This window comes from Scyliorhinus torazame, chromosome 12, assembly GCF_047496885.1.
Source record: "Scyliorhinus torazame isolate Kashiwa2021f chromosome 12, sScyTor2.1, whole genome shotgun sequence".
NCBI lineage: Eukaryota > Metazoa > Chordata > Chondrichthyes > Carcharhiniformes > Scyliorhinidae > Scyliorhinus > Scyliorhinus torazame.
The window spans coordinates 36424493-36444680 of record NC_092718.1 but is presented as its reverse complement, the minus strand read 5'-3'; the positions used below and the strand labels follow the sequence as shown (position 1 = coordinate 36444680).

At 49.6% G+C, this 20188-nt stretch overlaps 1 protein-coding gene across 1 annotated transcript in view; it reads right to left on the bottom strand.

Annotated features, from left to right (window-relative positions):
- The window catches only part of LOC140387501 (NAD(P) transhydrogenase, mitochondrial-like), a 131327-nt gene that overhangs the window by 53573 nt on the left and 57566 nt on the right, over positions 1-20188 (bottom strand). Inside the window, exons 8-10 of the mRNA XM_072470676.1 lie at positions 6126-6259; positions 5817-6008; positions 4221-4374 (exon numbers count right to left, since the gene is read on the bottom strand). Of these exons, the coding sequence (XP_072326777.1) occupies positions 4221-4374; positions 5817-6008; positions 6126-6259 (480 nt within the window). The remainder of the gene's footprint in view (positions 1-4220; positions 4375-5816; positions 6009-6125; positions 6260-20188) is intronic.

Sequence of the window (20188 nt, the reverse complement as noted above, 5' to 3'; positions counted from 1 at the left end):
ATGGATACCCGGCAGAATTTTATAAGGAATTTGCAGCGGACCTGGCACCACATCTGTTGGGGGCATTTAATGAAGTACTGGAGAAGGGGGTGTTGCCAGAGACGATGAAGCAGGCAGTAATCACACTAATCCCCCAAAAAGTGAAGGATACAGGGAATGTGGGTCGTATAGACCCATATCACTATTGAACAGGGATGTGAAAGTATTGGCTAAGTTGTTGGCGGGAAGGATGGAGGATTGTGTCCGGGGGGTGGTTGCAGAAGATCAAACAGGCTTCGGGAAGGGCAGGCAGCTCGCGAGTAATACAAAACGGCTGTTGAATTGGGATGAATCCGTCGAGAGTTCTGGTACCGGAGGTGGTGGTGTCCATGGACGCGGAGAAAGCATTTGATCAGGTGGCATGGCGGTACTTGTTCGAAGTTTTGGGAAGGTTTGGGTTCGGGCCGAAATTTTTGGCATGGGTGCGGTTGCTGTATGTGGTGCCAAGAGCGAGGGCGAGGACGAATGATATGAGCTCACAAAGCTTTGACTTACACAGGTGTACGAGGCAGGGGAGCCCGCTGTCGCCGCTGCTGTGTGCGCTGGCCATAGAGCAGTTGGCGATGGCTCTCAGGGGGTCGGCAGAGTGGCAGGGGATAATGAGGGGACAGAGGGTGCATTGGGTGTCGCTCTATGCTGTTGACCTCCTGCTGTATGTTTTGGATCCGTTGGAGAGTATGGGAAGGATTATGGGCCTGTTGGGGAGGTTTGGAGGATTCTCGGGATACAAGCAGAATGTAGGGAAAAGCGAGGTATTCCCGGTGAATGAGCTGGCACAGTGGGCTAATTTAGGGGGGGATGCCATTTACAGTAGCGAGGGAATGGACGGGGCTCCATAAGTGGAACTTAACAAAGCTGGTGGAGGAGGCCAGGGAGGATCTTAAGAGGTGGGATACACTGCATTTAACGTTGGCGGGGAGGGTCCAAGTGGTGAAAATGAATATTCTGCCAAGGTTTTTGTTTATCTTTCAGGCTCTCCCGATCTTTATACCCAAGGCCTTTTTTCGGAAAGTGGACACAATCATCTCTGACTTTGTATGGACGGGGAAGGTGCCGAGGGTGGGGAGGACCCTGCTACAGAGACAGAGGCAGCAGTGGGTGTTGGCATTGCCAAGCTTGCTTCATCATTATTGGGCGACGAATGTGGGCAAGGTGCGGCGGTGGTGGGAAGGTGAAGGGGTAGAGTGGGTTAGGATGGAGGATGAATCTTGTAAGGGGTCTAGTTTGAGGGCTATGGTGACAGCAGCATTGCCAATGGCTCCGTGCAGGTATTCAGGGAGCCCAGTGGTGCAATCCACAGTGAAGATATGGAATCAGCTGAGGAGGCATTTTAGGGTGGAACGGATGTTAGTGCTAACGCCGCTGTGCGAGAATCATGGGTTTGAGCCGGGGGGATGGATAGTGTACACAGGAGGTGGAGAGAAGCGGGGCTGGTCAAGGTGAGGGATTTGTATTTGGAGGAAGGGTTCGCCAGTCTAGAGGAGCTAAGGGAGAGGATAGAGCTGCCGAGGGATAGTGAGTTTAGGTATCTACAGGTTAGGGAGTTTGCACAAAAGGTCTGGAAGGGGTTCCCTAGATTGCCAGGATACACCCTGCTGGTGTGACTGCTGCTTCCAGATGTGGAAGGGGAGGGAAGAATTGGGGATATATCTAAGTGGCTGGGGGAGCAGGGAGGTAAGTGGGTGAAGATCAAGGAGAAATGGGAAGCGGAGTTGGGAATGGAGATCAATTGGAGAGTATGGAGTGAGGCACTGCGAAGGGTAAACGTGACCTCCTCTTGTGCAAGGATGTGCCTGATCCAGTTTAAGGTGGTGAACAGGGTGCATATGACTCGAGCGAGAATGAGTGGGTTCTTTCAGGGGGTAGCAGACGAGTGTGAGAGGTGTGGGTGGGGGTCAGCGAATCATGCGCACATGTTTTGGGATTTGTTTTGTTATGGGCCAGGGTTTAGAGAACCCCGAAGTGTATCATGGAGTTCACCTGACCCACAACTTTTAATAGATTGTGGTATGGGGAGCACACGGCCCACTCTACAGGTGTGGTACAGCAGAAATGGAAAAGTATTTTTTAAAGCAAAACAATGTTTATTCTATGAACTCAAGTTAACCTTTCCAAAACAAACAGTGAACATCTTAGCAACCAGTAAATCAAATACACCCCCCAAAGAATACAACACTAACTAATCTGTATGCTGTCTTTTAAACACCCAGAAGACTTAACAAACCTTTAAACAGAAGCACATCAGGGTTTACATTCAATACTGAAATCATTTATAATTCTGAATTCACCAAATGATTAAGAGATAAGTCCTTCATGGCAGAGAGATCAACAGTACAGCTGCTTTGTCTGACTTCAGCTGCAACACACCCAAGCTTTTCTCAAAGTGAAACTACAAAGCAGAATCAGAGCTCAGCTCCACCCACATTCTGATATCACTGCAGTAACATTTCTTAAAGCGACATTCTCATGACAGTTGTGAAAAATTGGGAAGATTCTGGGTGGGAGTGTTCACGGTCTTAGCCAGGATAGTGGAGGAGGGAATGGACCCGGACCCTTTGGTGGCGATATTTGAGGTTTCAGAGAAGCCGGAGCTCATGAAGAGGAGGAAGGCCGATGTCATGGCCTTCGCCTCTCTGATTGCATGGCGACGAATTTTGCTGGAGTGGCGGTCAGCATCGCCACCGGGGGGTAGCGACATGGTTGGGTGATCTGTACGACTTCCTGCGGTTAGAGAAGATAAAGTATGAATTAAGGGGCTCAGCAGGGGAGTTTGAGAAAAGGTGGGGGATGTTTGTGACCGTGTTTGAGGAGCTGATCGTCACGGGGGGAGGGGTGAAAAAGGAGGAAAATCTGTACAAACTGTATAGTTGATTGTTGGGAAGAATGTTTCCCGGGGTGTTTATTTACTGTAACCTACTTTGATACATGTTTGAATAAAATGTGTTTTAAAAAAAAAAAAAAGATTTTCACTTGGGCGAGACATTAATTGGCATGCGGGCAAGTTCACCATCCAATTAAGGGCAGTGGGCAGACTCTCAAAACCAAATGGCCAATCAGAGGTCATTCAGCTTCAGTAGAAAGTAAGCAGCCGGGACGGCATGGTAGCACAGTGGTTAGCACTGTTGTTTCACAGCTCCAGGGTCCCTTGTTAGATTTCCGGCTTGGGTCACTGTCTGTGCGGAGTCTGCAAGTTCTCCCAGCGTCTGCGTGGGTTTTCTCCAGGTGCTCCAATTTCCTCCCACAAGTCCAAAGGCGTGCAGGCTAGGTGGATTGGCCATGCTAAGTTGCCCTTCGTGTCCAAAAAGGTTAGGAGGGGTTACTGGTTGCGGGGTTAGGGTGGAGATGTGGGCTTGGGTAGGGTGCTCTTTCCAAGGGCCGATGCAGACTCGATGGGCCGTCTGGCCTTTTTCTGCACGTTAAATTCTATGATTTTATGATCAACAGGATGTCCTCCTAGCCACTTTTTAAAAACTTGAAACAGGAAAAGCAGCCAGTGTGTGTGTGTGTGTGTGTGTGTGTGTGTGCTGGGGTGGGGGGAGTGGACTGCACAAGCCATTCATCTGAAACAAAAAAGGGCTACGACAGGATTAACACACACTTTATCAATAATCATTATCATTTCAGTAAATTCAATTACTTTGATCCAATTAAGGAAATTATGAATCAAATGGGAATTTGATTTTTTTCATTGCCGTGTAATTAATTAAAGGGCAACAAAAAAGTCAGTTGTTGTTTGCAGGACTTTTTGCCCAAGGCCATGTTTCTCTGTAAACTGCTGCCCTGAACAGGTCCAAAGAGGCCTTGCAGAGTCAGGCTGCTTTGTACTTCGATGGGACACTGGATAGATAAGAATGTCAGGCACAGCGGAAACCGGCTGGGACAGTTGCTCTGATTGCTTGCCAGTCATCCGTGGGCCTGACCGCTGCCACGTGGGCCTGACCGCTGCCACGTGGTCTCGACCGCTGCCACGTGGTCTCGGGAGTGGGAATGGTGTCCGCAGGCACCAAGGCGGCAAAACGCTGAGTTAGCTTACTGCCTGTTTGGATCCCAGCTGGAGTATTGTTTATTGCTGGCTTTCTGAAAGGGGCATTTTAATATTGAATTTTATCCTGTGCAACTGGACAAATTCAGCACCACCTTTATTGTCCCAACCCCCTTCCCCCCACCTTACCTGGCCTTACCTGTTGTATAGATACTAGCAGAGGTCATTGTCTTTGTGAAGGGAGATACTGTGGCCAACTTTTCTGCTTCACGTTCTGTCTCTGATTTCGGTTTAACAGGTGCACTCACTGGAACATTTAAGGGTTGAGGTGCTGGAAATATATTCTTGCCTTCCTGCGTGCAAAGGTGGAAAGTGTTACGCCTTCATAATTTCATCAAACGGGGGTTGATTTAGCTTTCACTTCTAATTTAAAGTCTATTTGATCAAAGAGTACACAAATCAATTAATGATTCAACTCTGTATATATTTGTGCAGAACATTTGCATTTATATAGTGCCTTGAAGTCCCAAGCTCATCACTGAAGCTTAGCCAGTCAAAAATCGACACCGAGCCAGCAGAGATATTAGGAGGGAAGAAAGGTTTGGTCAGGGATGAACTCTTTTTTAGGGAGTATCGTAAAGGATGACAAAGGAGAGGCAGAGGTTTAGGGAGGAAAATCCATAGTTTAACACCTGGATGACATATAGTACTGCCAGCAATGTCCTGAGGAACGCAGAGTTCTTGGAGGGTTGTAGGGAGTTACAGAGGGAGGGAGACCATGAAGGGATGTGATTAAATGGAAGTGGGCAGCATGGCAGCACAGTGGTTTGCACTGTTGCTCCACAGCACCAGGGTCCCAGGTTCGATTCCTGGCTTGGGTCACGATCGGTGCGGAGTCTGCACGTTCTCCTCGTGTCTGCGTGGGTTTTCTCCGGGTGCTCCGGTTTCCTCCCACATGTCCCGAAACACATGCTGTTAGGTAATGTGGACATTCTGAATTCTCCCTCAGTGTACCCGACCAGGTACCGGAAAGTGGCGACTAAGGGCTTTACACAGTAACTTCATTGCAGTGTTAATGTATGCCTACTTGTGACAATAAAGATTATTATTGTTAAGTGATTGAGAGTTTTAAAACTCTAGGTGCTGGTGGACTGCTAGCCATTGCGTGCCAGCACGAATGGTGGTGTGGGTTCATGAGTTAACAGTGTGTATAGGAGGATGGTGAAGCTGGTCAGGAGAACAGCAAAGTAGTCAATATGTGACAAATGTACGAATGAGGATTTCAGCGGCTTACGCAAGGGCAGACACAGGGCAAAGCTACTGGCTCAAAGTCGGTGAACTAAAAGTTGGAGAGGTTATGGGGTCAGAAGCTGAGCTTAGGGTCAAACAGGATACCAGAGGTTGTGAATAGTTTCACCAAAACCTTTTTAAAAAAAAAAAAAAAAAATCCATCAAGGTCCAACTCGCTAAAATGCTCACCGTCATGTCAGCTGGCACCCACAAATACATTTTCTTTCTCATTTCAACCATCACAATTCCTGTAATGATTATGATAATTAACTAGTAACTCTCCCTCCTGATTTTACAGTCCTCCTCCAATTTTAGTGGGAATCTGGATTGAAATAGGGTTCAGGAGGGGAAATCATCATTTAAATATGAACAAAGTGGAAAACAGTCGCCCCAACATATTGCTGCTCCTGTATATTGCTGTAAAACAAAAACTTCTTCGCTTGCTCACACAAATTCTGTCTGAAGCCTTTTATAATATTCCGAATCAAGTATCTGTGTCACCCACCTGCATTACCAAAGTGCCTCGGATAACATGATCAACGGTTCCGTAGCCAAATTCATCCTTCGGCTCAAAGTAAAAGAATTCTTTGTCAGGGCTGATTGCCTTCAGCAGCTTTAAAATATTGTTTGAATACAGGCTACTGGCCTGTGTGGCCAATCTGCTTGGCAGATCTGTATAACCTATGTGGGTCACACCCTAATGGACGAGAGGAGAAAGTTATCAAGGAGGAGTTGAGATTCACAAAAGTAGAATTAGGCTGCAATCTTCCGTCAACCAACATAAATGACAACAGCAGAAGAATAAACTTCTAACCTTATGTACATAAACTTCTTCAGGTTTTGTTGTTGCTATGTTCCCACCAGCTTCAGCAGCAAGATCAACAATGACTGAGCCATCCTTCATTGTTTCCACCATCTCCTTGGTGATGAGGACTGGTGCACGTTTTCCTGCAAATGCACATACACAAAAGATGATACATTAGCAATATTAGCACAAAGCGTATCACCTATCCTTCTTGATATCAAACGCAGAATTTGAAAAACACTGGGCGGGCTTCTCCATTGCGCTGACAGTGCACCCACGGCAGAGGATTTCCCGACGGCGTGGGGGTGTCCACAATGGGAAACCCTATGGTTTCCCATTGAAGCCACTCCACGCCGCCGGGAAACCCCCAGGCGGGGGAAACCCCCGGGCGGAGGTGCGCTGCCAGCGGAAAAGAGAATCACTGCGGCCAGAGAATTACGGCCTTTATCTTAGTGCGAATATACTGCTTCACCCCCCTCCATCCATTTGCAAGCATACCACATACTAGCAATAAGTCAGCTCAAAACACTAATATTTTACCCAATTTAAGGCAATGGGTGCTACACCACAATCTTATTTTCTGTGTAATATTTATTGCTCCTTCTTCTCCCCATTAAACATCAACTGCAAAGGATTCCCTTCTGGGATATTTTATCCTGGTTTGTAGAACCTCAGTCACTTGTCTATTCCTTATGTGCGGCATGGTAGCACGGTGGTTAGCACTGTTGCTTCACAGCACCAAGGACCCAAGTTCGATTCCCGGCTTGGGTCACTGTCTGTGTGGAGTCTGCATCTTCTCCCCGTGTCTGCGTGGGTTTCCTCCGGGTGCTCCGGTTTCCTCCCACAAGTTCTGAAAGATGTGCTGTTAGGTGATTTGGACATTCTGAATTCTCCCCCAGTGTACCCGAACAGGCGTCGAAATGTGGCGATGAGAGGCTTTGCACAGTAACTTCATTGCAGTGTTAATGTAAGCCTACTTGTGACACTGATAAAGATTATTGTTATTATTATGTATTTGCCGTGACATTTGGACTGGGGAGGTACTTAATCAATGAAACACCGATTTTAGCACAACCCGCAACCCATTTTCTCCGCACTGAACTTGGACAAATGTATGAGGAAAGCTGTATAGGTGCACCGTTCATCAGAATTGATTCTGTACATACAAAAGTAGCTGGATTCTCCGTTCCTGAGACTAAGTGCAAGGGCATGATTTGTGGTGTTCTACGACAGCAAAACTGGCGGCACACCTGAACCAAATCACCGGATTTGAGAGGCTAGCACCAGCGCCATGTGGAACATTATCGATTCCAATGGAAAACGGTGTCGGACTCGCCATGGTTGGGATTGGCGCTAGAGACTGACAAGCTGCAGCCGCATATTAGCACTCCACTCCACACACGCACGCGTGCCAGCCAACAAGATGGCACTGGTTGCTTTGGAGTGCGCTCATCCTGTTGATGGGTCAGCTGGGACCAGAAGGTAACTAGGGCCCGACAGGGCACCCATACGACCCTTGGCGCGAGGTTCACAGTGGGCAGTCAGTGTGTGGCGGGCTGCGGCAATGGTGTTCCGTGCTCATCAACCCCAACCCCACAGCTCACCTCCTGGTCACCCCACCCCCGCCACTCCCCAGCCCTGGCAGAAGCCCCCGGCCAGCAGCACAACTGAAGGCACACTATGGCAATGTTGGACTCTGTCCGTACCCCCTCTCTCCCCCTCATCAGTCATGGCGCGGTTTCTGAAAGCACAAGTGAACCTCACCGTCGGGAATGTGCCCCCTGGTGGAGGCGGAGGATCACGGAGGCCCCGGGGAATACCGGATGGTCAGGCCCGCTAACGATATGCCAACGGCGTTTTACTGTACGTGCGGAGTGGAATGCATTGACGCTGTTATCGAGGCACCGGAGAATTGCGATTTGGCGTGAACCCAGCGCCTGCCACGATTCCGACGTCAAAACCGATTCTCTGCCCAATCGCATTTCGCTATCCCGGCATCGGCCGACGGGGAATTCCACCCAAGATCATTGACATGAAATGTTACCATTTTGTGCTTTCTCCAAAAATGCCGCCTGACCCAGTGGGTATTTTCTGCTCTTATTTCTGATTTCCAACATCCACAGTACTTTTGTACAGATCATTATGATCCCTTCTACCATTCTGAATAGTTACCTTTGCCTCTTCTCTTTCTTTTTTTCAGCCAACCAACTATTCATTCTGCTTCTTGCTCCCTAACTCTGTATGCTTTGATCTTATTCATTAATCTGGGCAGCACGGTAGCACAAGTGGCTAGCACAGTAGCTTCACAGCACCAGGGTCCCAGGTTCAATTCCCCGCTGGGTCACTGTCTGTGCGGAGTCTGCACGTTCTCCCCATGTCTGCGTGGGTTTCCTCCGGGTGCTCCGGTTTCCTCCCACAGTCCAAACACGTGCAGGCCAGATGGATCGGGCATGCTAAATTGCCCTTAGGTGTCCAAAAAGGTTAGGAGGGGTTATTGGGTTACGGGGATGGGGTGGAAGTGAGGGCTTAAGTGGGTCGGTGCAGACTTGATGGGCCGAATGGCCTCTTTCTGCATTGTGTGTTCTATGTTCTATTATGCGATACCTTTGTCATGATATGCACTCATGTACATAATGAGATACAGACAGGCAGCGACAGACATCCAGTACAGCCAACCAATCAACACACAGGCCAGAACACAACCAATCACCAGGCAGAACACTAGAGGGTGGTCTCCCACTATAAAACACACGAGGCATCAGCATTCTGCCTCTTTCCACCAGTGACAACAGGGTGTATATATCAGTTAGCACCTTCTACACGTGGCTCAGAGCTCGTCTGGTCTAGTTAGCTATAACAAGCACGCTTAGATTAGTAGAGTGTCAAACACACAGCGAACTGTGTGCATTGCTTAACAAGTTCAATAAAGCGTATTGAATCAACATCACAGTTTGGAGTCTACTTTCAAGTACAACTGCATCCAGTTGCAGTCCGTATTACCCCAGGGTGAATAACACGACATGGTACCAGTAGTCTACTTTCTCTAAGTGGTTTACCTTGAGTGATTCCGTGACGACCAGCAAGTGCCTTCCAGCGGCATGGAGAAGATCCAGGCTCCTCCACAGCTACGGATCTCTGGCAATCTGGGCGCCAACTGGCGGGTCTTCAAGTAAAGGTTCCTTCTCTACATTGAGGCCTCAGGCCTCGAGGGTGCGTCCGATGCCAGAAAAATCGTTCTGCTCCTATCAACTGCGGGGGACCAAGCCATCCAAATTTTCAACTCGCTTAATTTTACCAATGGCCAGGACAAGACCAAATTCAAGACCGTTTTAGAGAAGTTCGACAGTCACTGTGAAGTCGAAACAAGCTCTAGTGTGTTTTTTGGATTTCGGCGGCAGCGGTGCGCAGGGGCCTTCTTGGAGGTGAGTAGTTAGTTTAAAAGCTCTTACCTTTACAGGAGCAGCGCTTTGGATTTCGGCGGCAGCGGTGCGCAGGGGCCTTCTTGGAGGTGAGTAGTGAGTTTAAAAGCTCTTACCTTTACAGGAGCAGCCCATTGGATTTCGGCGGCAGCGGTGCGCAGGGGCCTTCTGGGAGGTGAGTAGTTAGTTTAAAAGCTCTTACCTTTACAGGAGCAGCCCTTTGGATTTCGGCGGCAGCGGTGCGCAGGGGCCTTCTGGGAGGTGAGTAGTGTGTTTAAAACCACTTACCTTTACAGGAGCAGCCCTTTGGATTTCGGCGGCAGCGGTGCGCAGGGGCCTTCTTGGAGGTGAGTAGTGTGTTTAAAAACCTTACCTTTCCAGGAGCAGCCCTTTGGATTTCGGCGGCAGCGGTGCGCAGGGGCCTTCTGGGAGGTGAGTAGTGTGTTTAAAACCACTTACCTTTACAGGAGCAGCCCTTTGGATTTCGGCGGCAGCGGTGCGCAGGGGCCTTCTTGGAGGTGAGTAGTGTGTTTAAAAACCTTACCTTTCCAGGAGCAGCCCTTTGGATTTCGGCGGCAGCGGTGCGCAGGGGCCTTCTGGGAGGTGAGTAGTGTGTTTAAAACCACTTACCTTTACAGGAGCAGCCCTTTGGATTTCGGCGGCAGCGGTGCGCAGGGGCCTTCTTGGAGGTGAGTAGTGTGTTTAAAAACCTTACCTTTCCAGGAGCAGCCCTTTGGATTTCGGCGGCAGCGGTGCGCAGGGGCCTTCTGGGAGGTGAGTAGTGTGTTTAAAACCACTTACCTTTACAGGAGCAGCCCTTTGGATTTCGGCGGCAGCGGTGCGCAGGGGCCTTCTTGGAGGTGAGTAGTGTGTTTAAAAACCTTACCTTTACAGGAGCAGCCCTTTGGATTTCGGCGGCAGCGGTGCGCAGGGGCCTTCTTGGAGGTGAGTAGTTAGTTTAAAAGCTCTTACCTTTACAGGAGCAGCGCTTTGGATTTCGGCGGCAGCGGTACGCAGGGGCCTTCTTGGAGGTGAGTAGTGAGTTTAAAAGCTCTTACCTTTACAGGAGCAGCCCTTTGGATTTCGGCGGCAGCGGTGCGCAGGGGCCTTCTGGGAGGTGAGTAGTTAGTTTAAAAGCTCTTACCTTTACAGGAGCAGCCCTTTGGATTTCGGCGGCAGCGGTGCGCAGGGGCCTTCTTGGAGGTGAGTAGTGTGTTTAAAAGCCTTACCTTTCCAGGAGCAGCCCTTTGGATTTCGGCGGCAGCGGTGCGCAGGGGCCTTCTGGGAGGTGAGTAGTGTGTTTAAAACCACTTACCTTTACAGGAGCAGCCCTTTGGATTTCGGCGGCAGCGGTGCGCAGGGGCCTTCTTGGAGGTGAGTAGTGTGTTTAAAAACCTTACCTTTACAGGAGCAGCCCTTTGGATTTCGGCGGCAGCGGTGCGCAGGGGCCTTCTTGGAGGTGAGTAGTTAGTTTAAAAGCTCTTACCTTTACAGGAGCAGCGCTTTGGATTTCGGCGGCAGCGGTGCGCAGGGGCCTTCTTGGAGGTGAGTAGTGAGTTTAAAAGCTCTTACCTTTACAGGAGCAGCCCTTTGGATTTCGGCGGCAGCGGTGCGCAGGGGCCTTCTTGGAGGTGAGTAGTTAGTTTAAAAGCTCTTACCTTTACAGGAGCAGCGCTTTGGATTTCGGCGGCAGCGGTGCGCAGGGGCCTTCTTGGAGGTGAGTAGTGAGTTTAAAAGCTCTTACCTTTACAGGAGCAGCCCTTTGGATTTCGGCGGCAGCGGTGCGCAGGGGCCTTCTGGGAGGTGAGTAGTTAGTTTAAAAGCTCTTACCTTTACAGGAGCAGCCCTTTGGATTTCGGCGGCAGCGGTGCGCAGGGGCCTTCTGGGAGGTGAGTAGTGTGTTTAAAACCACTTACCTTTACAGGAGCAGCCCTTTGGATTTCAGCGGCAGCGGTGCGCAGGGGCCTTCTTGGAGGTGAGTAGTGTGTTTAAAACCACTTACCTTTACAGGAGCAGCCCTTTGGATTTCGGCGGCAGCGGTGCGCAGGGGCCTTCTGGGAGGTGAGTAGTGTGTTTAAAACCACTTACCTTTACAGGAGCAGCCCTTTGGATTTCGGCGGCAGCGGTGCGCAGGGGCCTTCTTGGAGGTGAGTAGTGTGTTTAAAAACCTTACCTTTCCAGGAGCAGCCCTTTGGATTTCGGCGGCAATGCGCAGGGGCCTTCTTGGAGGTGAGTAGTTAGTTTAAAAGCTCTTACCTTTACAGGAGCAGCGCTTTGGATTTCGGCGGCAGCGGTGCGCAGGGGCCTTCTTGGAGGTGAGTAGTGAGTTTAAAAGCTCTTACCTTTACAGGAGCAGCCCTTTGGATTTCGGCGGCAGCGGTGCGCAGGGGCCTTCTGGGAGGTGAGTAGTTAGTTTAAAAGCTCTTACCTTTACAGGAGCAGCCCTTTGGATTTCGGCGGCAGCGGTGCGCAGGGGCCTTCTGGGAGGTGAGTAGTGTGTTTAAAACCACTTACCTTTACAGGAGCAGCCCTTTGGATTTCGGCGGCAGCGGTGCGCAGGGGCCTTCTGGGAGGTGAGTAGTTAGTTTAAAAGCTCTTACCTTTACAGGAGCAGCCCTTTGGATTTCGGCGGCAGCGGTGCGCAGGGGCCTTCTGGGAGGTGAGTAGTGTGTTTAAAACCACTTACCTTTACAGGAGCAGCCCTTTGGATTTCGGCGGCAGCGGTGCGCAGGGGCCTTCTTGGAGGTGAGTAGTGTGTTTAAAAACCTTACCTTTCCAGGAGCAGCCCTTTGGATTTCGGCGGCAGCGGTGCGCAGGGGCCTTCTTGGAGGTGAGTAGTTAGTTTAAAAGCTCTTACCTTTACAGGAGCAGCGCTTTGGATTTCGGCGGCAGCGGTGCGCAGGGGCCTTCTTGGAGGTGAGTAGTGAGTTTAAAAGCTCTTACCTTTACAGGAGCAGCCCTTTGGATTTCGGCGGCAGCGGTGCGCAGGGGCCTTCTGGGAGGTGAGTAGTTAGTTTAAAAGCTCTTACCTTTACAGGAGCAGCCCTTTGGATTTCGGCGGCAGCGGTGCGCAGGGGCCTTCTGGGAGGTGAGTAGTGTGTTTAAAACCACTTACCTTTACAGGAGCAGCCCTTTGGATTTCGGCGGCAGCGGTGCGCAGGGGCCTTCTTGGAGGTGAGTAGTGTGTTTAAAAACCTTACCTTTCCAGGAGCAGCCCTTTGGATTTCGGCGGCAGCGGTGCGCAGGGGCCTTCTTGGAGGTGAGTAGTTAGTTTAAAAGCTCTTACCTTTACAGGAGCAGCGCTTTGGATTTCGGCGGCAGCGGTGCGCAGGGGCCTTCTTGGAGGTGAGTAGTGAGTTTAAAAGCTCTTACCTTTACAGGAGCAGCCCTTTGGATTTCGGCGGCAGCGGTGCGCAGGGGCCTTCTGGGAGGTGAGTAGTTAGTTTAAAAGCTCTTACCTTTACAGGAGCAGCCCTTTGGATTTCGGCGGCAGCGGTGCGCAGGGGCCTTCTGGGAGGTGAGTAGTGTGTTTAAAACCACTTACCTTTACAGGAGCAGCCCTTTGGATTTCGGCGGCAGCGGTGCGCAGGGGCCTTCTGGGAGGTGAGTAGTTAGTTTAAAAGCTCTTACCTTTACAGGAGCAGCCCTTTGGATTTCGGCGGGAACCGGAAGTTCGACCTCTGGCAAGTCCCCCCCCCCCCCAATAAATTCTGGTGGAGAGGAAACCCGAGTCACTACACGTGTAGTGTCTCCCACCCACCCTCCTCCTCTAACCTAATAATAAGACCCATTGGTGTAAGGTAAGTGCCATATTATATTATTATATTATTAGCATTGTGCAGGCCAAGGATTGGAGGTGGAGGAGCAGTCTCTGTCAGCGAGAGAACCTGAGAACATCTCAGACACTCAGAAGGTAAGAAGGTAAGTAAGTGATTTTTACTTTTATACCTTTTTTTCAAATTGTGTGTGTCGGGGGGAAACTGAAGTGACATCACAGAAAAGCTGTGACCTGAGTGGCTGGTTGGGATTCTAACCTAAATTTTTTTGAGTATTTGGGAACTAATTAAACATAATAACTTAATTATAATTTAGAGGATATCTAAGCCAGAGATCGGAGGATATTATAGTTAGCTATCGCATTTCTATTAGAAATCTAGTGCTAGGAAACAGATAGTTGACAGTAACTTTGTAATTTAAAAAAAAAAGTATTTATAAAAAAAAAAAAAGACAAATTTTAATTTTAATTAATTGACGCAATGTCAGTTAGAGGGGTGCTGTGCTCTGACTGTGAGATGTGGCAGGTCCGGGAGGCTTCCAGCGTCCCGGATGGCTTCATCTGCAGAAAGTGCACCCAACTGCAGCTCCTCACAGACCGCATGGTTCGGTTGGAGCAGCAATTGGATGCACTTAGGAGCATGCAGGTGGCGGAAAGCGTCATAGATCGCAGTTATGTAAGTGTGGTCACACCCAAGGTGCAGGCAGAGAAATGGGTGACCACCAGAAAGGGCAGGCAGTCAGTGCAGGAATCCCCTGTGGTTGTCCCCCTCTCGAACAGATATACCCCTTTGGATACTGTCGGGGGGGATAGCCTATCAGGGGAAAACAGCAGCAGCCAGAGCAGTGGCACCACGGCTGGCTCTGATGTTCAGAAGGGAGGGTCAAAGCGCAGAAGAGTAATAGTTATAGGGGACTCTATAGTCAGGGGAACAGATAGGCGCTTCTGTGGACGTGAAAGAGACTCCAGGATGGTATGTTGCCTCCCTGGTGCCAGGGTCCAGGATGTCTCCGAACGGGTAGAGGGAATCCTGAAGGGGGAGGGCAAACAGGTAGAGGTCGTTGTACATATTGGTACTAACGACATAGGCAGGAAGGGGCATGAGGTCCTGCAGCAGGAGTTCAGGGAGCTAGGCAGAAAGTTAAAAGACAGGACCTCGAGGGTTGTAAACTCGGGATTACTCCCTGTGCCACGTGCCAGTGAGGCTAGAAATAGGAAGATAGAGCAGACAAACACGTGGCTAAACAGCTGGTGTAGGAGGGAGGGTTTCTGTTATCTGGACCACTGGGAGCTCTTCCGGGGCAGGTGTGACCTGTATAAGATGGACGGGTTGCATCTAAACCGGAGAGGCATAAATATCCTGGCCGCGAGATTTGCTAGTGTCACACGGGAGGGTTTAAACTAGTATGGCAGGGGGGTGGGCACGGGAGCAATAGGTCAGAAGGTGAGAGCGTTGAGGGAGAACTAGGGAATAGGGACAGTGTGGCTCTGAGGCAGAGCAGACGGGGAGAAGTTGCTGAATACAGCGGGTCTGGTGGCCTGAAGTGCATATGTTTTAATGCAAGGAGCATTACGGGTAAGGCAGATGAACTTAGAGCTTGGATTAGTACTTGGAACTATGATGTTGTTGCCATTACAGAGACCTGGTTGAGGGAAGGGCAGGATTGGCAGCTAAACGTTCCAGGATTTAGATGTTTCAGGCGGGATAGAGGGGGGTGTAAAAGGGGAGGCGGAGTTGCGCTACTTGTTCAGGAGAGTATCACAGCTATACAGCGAGAGGACACCTCAGAGGGCAGTGAGGCTATATGGGTAGAGATCAGGAATAAGAAGGGTGCAGTCACAATGTTGGGGGTATACTACAGGCCTCCCAACAGCCAGCGGGAGATAGAGGAGCAGATAGGTAGACAGATTTTGGAAAAGAGTAAAAACAACAGGGTTGTGGTGATGGGAGACTTCAACTTCCCCAATATTGACTGGGACTCACTAAGTGCCAGGGGCTTAGACGGGGCAGAGTTTGTAAGGAGCATCCAGGAGGGCTTCTTAAAACAATATGTAAACAGTCCAACTAGGGAAGAGGCGGTACTGGACCTGGTATTGGGGAATGAGCCCGGCCAGGTGGTAGATGTTTCAGTAGGGGAGCATTTCGGTAACAGTGACCACAATTCAGTAAGTTTTAAAGTACTGGTGGACAAGGATAAGAGTGGTCCGAGGATGAATGTGCTAAATTGGGGGAAGGCTAATTATAACAATATTAGGCGGGAACTGAAGAACATAGATTGGGGGCGGATGTTTGAGGGCAAATCAACATCTGACATGTGGGAGGCTTTCAAGTGTCAGTTGATAGGAATACAGGACAGGCATGTTCCTGTGAGGAAGAAAGATAAATACGGCAATTTTCGGGAACCTTGGATGACGAATGATATTGTAGGCCTCGTCAAAAAGAAAAAGGAGGCATTTGTCAGGGCTAAAAGGCTGGGAACAGACGAAGCCTGTGTGGCATATAAGGAAAGTAGGAAGGAACTTAAGCAGGGAGTCAGGAGGGCTAGAAGGGGTCATGAAAAGTCATTGGCAAATAGGGTTAAGGAAAATCCCAAGGCTTTTTACACTTACATAAAAAGCAAGAGGGTAGCCAGGGAAAGGGTTGGCCCACTGAAGGATAGGCAAGGGAATCTATGTGTGGAGCCAGAGGAAATGGGCGAGGTACTAAATGAATACTTTGCATCAGTATTCACCAAAGAGAAGGAATTGGTAGATGTTGAGTCTGGAGAAGGGGGTGTAGATAGCCTGGGTCACATTGTGATCCAAAAAGACGAGGTGTTGGGTGTCTTAAAAAATATTAAGGTAGATAAGTCCCCAGGGCCGGATGGGATCTACCCCAGAATACTGAAGGAGGCTGGAGAGGAAATTGCTGAGGCCTTGACAGAAATCTTTGGATCCTCGCTGTCTTCAGGGGATGTCCCGGAGGACTGGAGAATAGCCAATGTTGTTCCTTTGTTTAAGAAGGGTGGCAGGGATAATCCCGGGAACTACAGGCCGGTGAGCCTTACTTCAGTGGTAGGGAAATTACTGGAGAGAATTCTTCGAGACAGGATCTACTCCCATTTGGAAGCAAATGGACGTATTAGTGAGAGGCAGCACGGTTTTGTGAAGGGGAGGTCGTGTCTCACTAACTTGATAGAGTTTTTCGAGGAGGTCACTAAGATGATTGATGCAGGTAGGGCAGTAGATGTTGTCTATATGGACTTCAGTAAGGCCTTTGACAAGGTCCCTCATGGTAGACTAGTACAAAAGGTGAAGTCACACGGGATCAGGGGTGAACTGGCAAGGTGGATACAGAACTGGCTAGGCCATAGAAGGCAGAGGGTAGCAATGGAGGGATGCTTTTCTAATTGGAGGGCTGTGACCAGTGGTGTTCCACAGGGATCAGTGCTGGGACCTTTGCTCTTTGTAGTATATATAAATGATTTGGAGGAAAATGTAACTGGTCTGATTAGTAAGTTTGCAGACGACACAAAGGTTGGTGGAATTGCGGATAGCGATGAGGACTGTCTGAGGATACAGCAGGATTTAGACTGTCTGGAGACTTGGGCGGAGAGATGGCAGATGGAGTTTAACCTGGACAAATGTGAGGTAATGCATTTTGGAAGGGCTAATGCAGGTAGGGAATATACAGTGAATGGTAGAACCCTCAAGAGTATTGAAAGTCAAAGAGATCTAGGAGTACAGGTCCACAGATCACTGAAAGGGGCTACACAGGTGGAGAAGGTAGTCAAGAAGGCATACGGCATGCTTGCCTTCATTGGCCGGGGCATTGAGTATAAGAATTGGCAAGTCATGTTGCAGCTGTATAGAACCTTAGTTAGGCCACACTTGGAGTATAGTGTTCAATTCTGGTCGCCACACTACCAGAAGGATGTGGAGGCTTTAGAGAGGGTGCAGAAGAGATTTACCAGAATGTTGCCTGGTATGGAGGGCATAAGCTATGAGGAGCGATTGAATAAACTCGGTTTGTTCTCACTGGAACGAAGGAGGTTGAGGGGCGACCTGATAGAGGTATACAAAATTATGAGGGGCATAGACAGAGTGGATAGTCAGAGGCTTTTCCCCAGGGTAGAGGGGTCAATTACTAGGGGGCATAGGTTTAAGGTGAGAGGGGCAAAGTTTAGAGTAGATGTACGAGGCAAGTTTTTTACGCAGAGGGTAGTGGGTGCCTGGAACTCACTACCGGAGGAGGTAGTGGAGGCAGGGACGATAGGGACATTTAAGGGGCATCTTGACAAATATATGAATAGGATGGGAATAGAAGGATACGGACCCAGGAAGTGTAGAAGATTGTAGTTTAGTCGGGCAGTATGGTCGGCACGGGCTTGGAGGGCCGAAGGGCCTGTTCCTGTGCTGTACATTTTTGTTCTTTGTTCTTTGTTTGTCAAGCGAGAGCTTTGAGCGCTATATCTTCCAGCAACACCTTCAGGGTAAGGATGAACCTTTCCAATCCTTTCTAACTCATCTCTGTATATTAGCGCCGTCCTGCAATTATGGTGACACCGCTGATTCCATCATCAAGGATCAGATCGTGTTTGGGTGCACTCCGATTCCTTGTGGGAGCAACTCCTCAAAATTAAGCACATGACCCTGCCAGTCGCAATTGAAATGTGTATAGGTCTTGAGCATGCGAGAAATCGGTACTCCCGTCTCAAATGGTCAGAATACGTAAAACTTGCCTCCCACGAGGCAGAGAGTGTACAGGCCATCACACGGATGCAGCGCCTCAGTTTCGATGATGGCGGTCATTTCACGCGCTTTTCCCGGGGCCCCACACATGCGCAACATGAACGGAAGAACAAAGCCGCTGAAAACCAAACTGCGCAGATGCGAACGCCGGCTGGCCGCACTGCGCATGTGCGACGACGCACGGAGCGTAACGACGTCAACGTCATGACGTTCCCGAACTGCGGCACCGCCCTCTTAAAGCGGCAATGCCCTGCAAAAGGCAGGCGATGTTTAAATTGCGGGAAGCCTGGACATTATGCAGCCTTGTGTAGGTCTGCACCACCAGTCAAGGGCCATCGATCCCAATTTCAACGCGAGCGCGTTCGATGTGTACAGCAAGGTTTACTGGATTCTAATCCTGGTAGCACTACGGATCCAGAGGACGACTGCCTGGAGTCCTCCTATCGTGTGGACATCATCACTACATGTGAATATGCCTCCTCAAATTCAGCAAGACGCCGATCTATCCTCAATGTGGATTCCGTGGACGAATGGCGTGCTGTCATACACGTATATCAGTGCAGCATACAGTTCAAGCTGGACACTGGTGCTTCTGCCAATCTCATATCTCAAGCTGATTTTGATCATTAAAAAGCAACCCCAAATTCTTCCGCCAGCCTGCCAGCTCCTCGATTATAATGGCAATGCCATAACTGCACTAGGATCTGGTCATCTTTTTGTCTCCAACAAGACCATCAATATCACACTGCAATTCGAAATCGGCAAGCCTGATAAGGCATCCCTGCTTGGTGCCCATGCATGCAAGCTACTCAACCTCGTACAGCGAGTCTATGCCATGTCTTCTTCCAACATGGATCTTCAGGCTGACATTGATGACATCCTTGCTCAATGTCCGGATGTGTTTGATGGAATGGGTACTCTGCCACACTGCTACAAGATGCCACACCTGTAATCCATGCACTGCGCCGTTTGCCGGCTCCTCTGAAGGAACGTTTAAAGGCACAGCTACAGGAGCTCCAAGACCAGGGCATAATCTCCAAAGTGACGGAACAGACTGACTGGGTCAGTTCAATGGTCTATGTGAAGAAGCCCTCAGGAGAGTTGCGGTGCATAGATCCCAAAGATCTTAGCCAGAACATAATGCGGGAACACTACCCGATCCCGAAGCGGGAGGAACTGACCAGTGAGATGGCACACGCCAAATTCTTCACGAAGCTAGATGCATCGCGTGGTTTCTGGCAGATACAACTGGACGAGTCCAGCAGGATGCTCTGCACGTTCAACACACCATTTGGCAGGTACTGTTATAACCGTATGCCGTTCGCCATTGTATCAGCCTCTGAAATCTTTCACAGGATCATGGAGCAGATGATGGAGGGCATTGAGGGTGTGCCTGTCTACGTAGATGATGTAATCATATGGTCCACGACCCCCGAGGAACACATATCTCGTTTCAAACAAGTCTTTCGACGTGTCCATGCAAACGGCCTCAAGCTGAACAAGGCCAAGTGCTCCTTTGGCATGTCATCCATCAAGTTCTTGGGCGACCAGATGTCCCAGCAGGGTGTGCGACCAGATTCAGACAAGGTCAAGGCCATTAACACCAAGACCACCCCAGAAGACAAAAAGGCGGTACTACGCTTCCTCGGAATGGTGAACCTCTTGGGAAATTTCATTCCCAACATGGCCTCACACACCACAGCTCTCAGGCATCTGGTGAAGAAGTCCATTGCATTCCAGTGGCTACTCACACATCAAGCAGAGTAGCTCGAGCTCAAAGCAAAGCTCACCACTGCTCTGGTACTCGCATTTTTTGACCCGGACAGGGAAAGAAAACTCTCCATGGACGCAAGCCAGGACGGCATTGGTGCGGTGCTCCTCCAGAGGGATGACTCCTCGTCCTGGGCTCCAGTTGCTTATGCGTCAAGGGCCATGACTCCTACTGAACAGAGGTACGCCCAGATATAAAAAGAGTGCCTGGGCCTCCTAACCGACATTGTAAAGTTCCATGACTGACTACATCTGCGGTCTATCAACCATCACAGTGGAGACTGACAACAGTCCCTTGGTCCACATCATTTATAAGGACTTGAATGACATGACGCCCAGGCTTCATCGCATTCTCCTTCAACTCCAAAGGTACGATT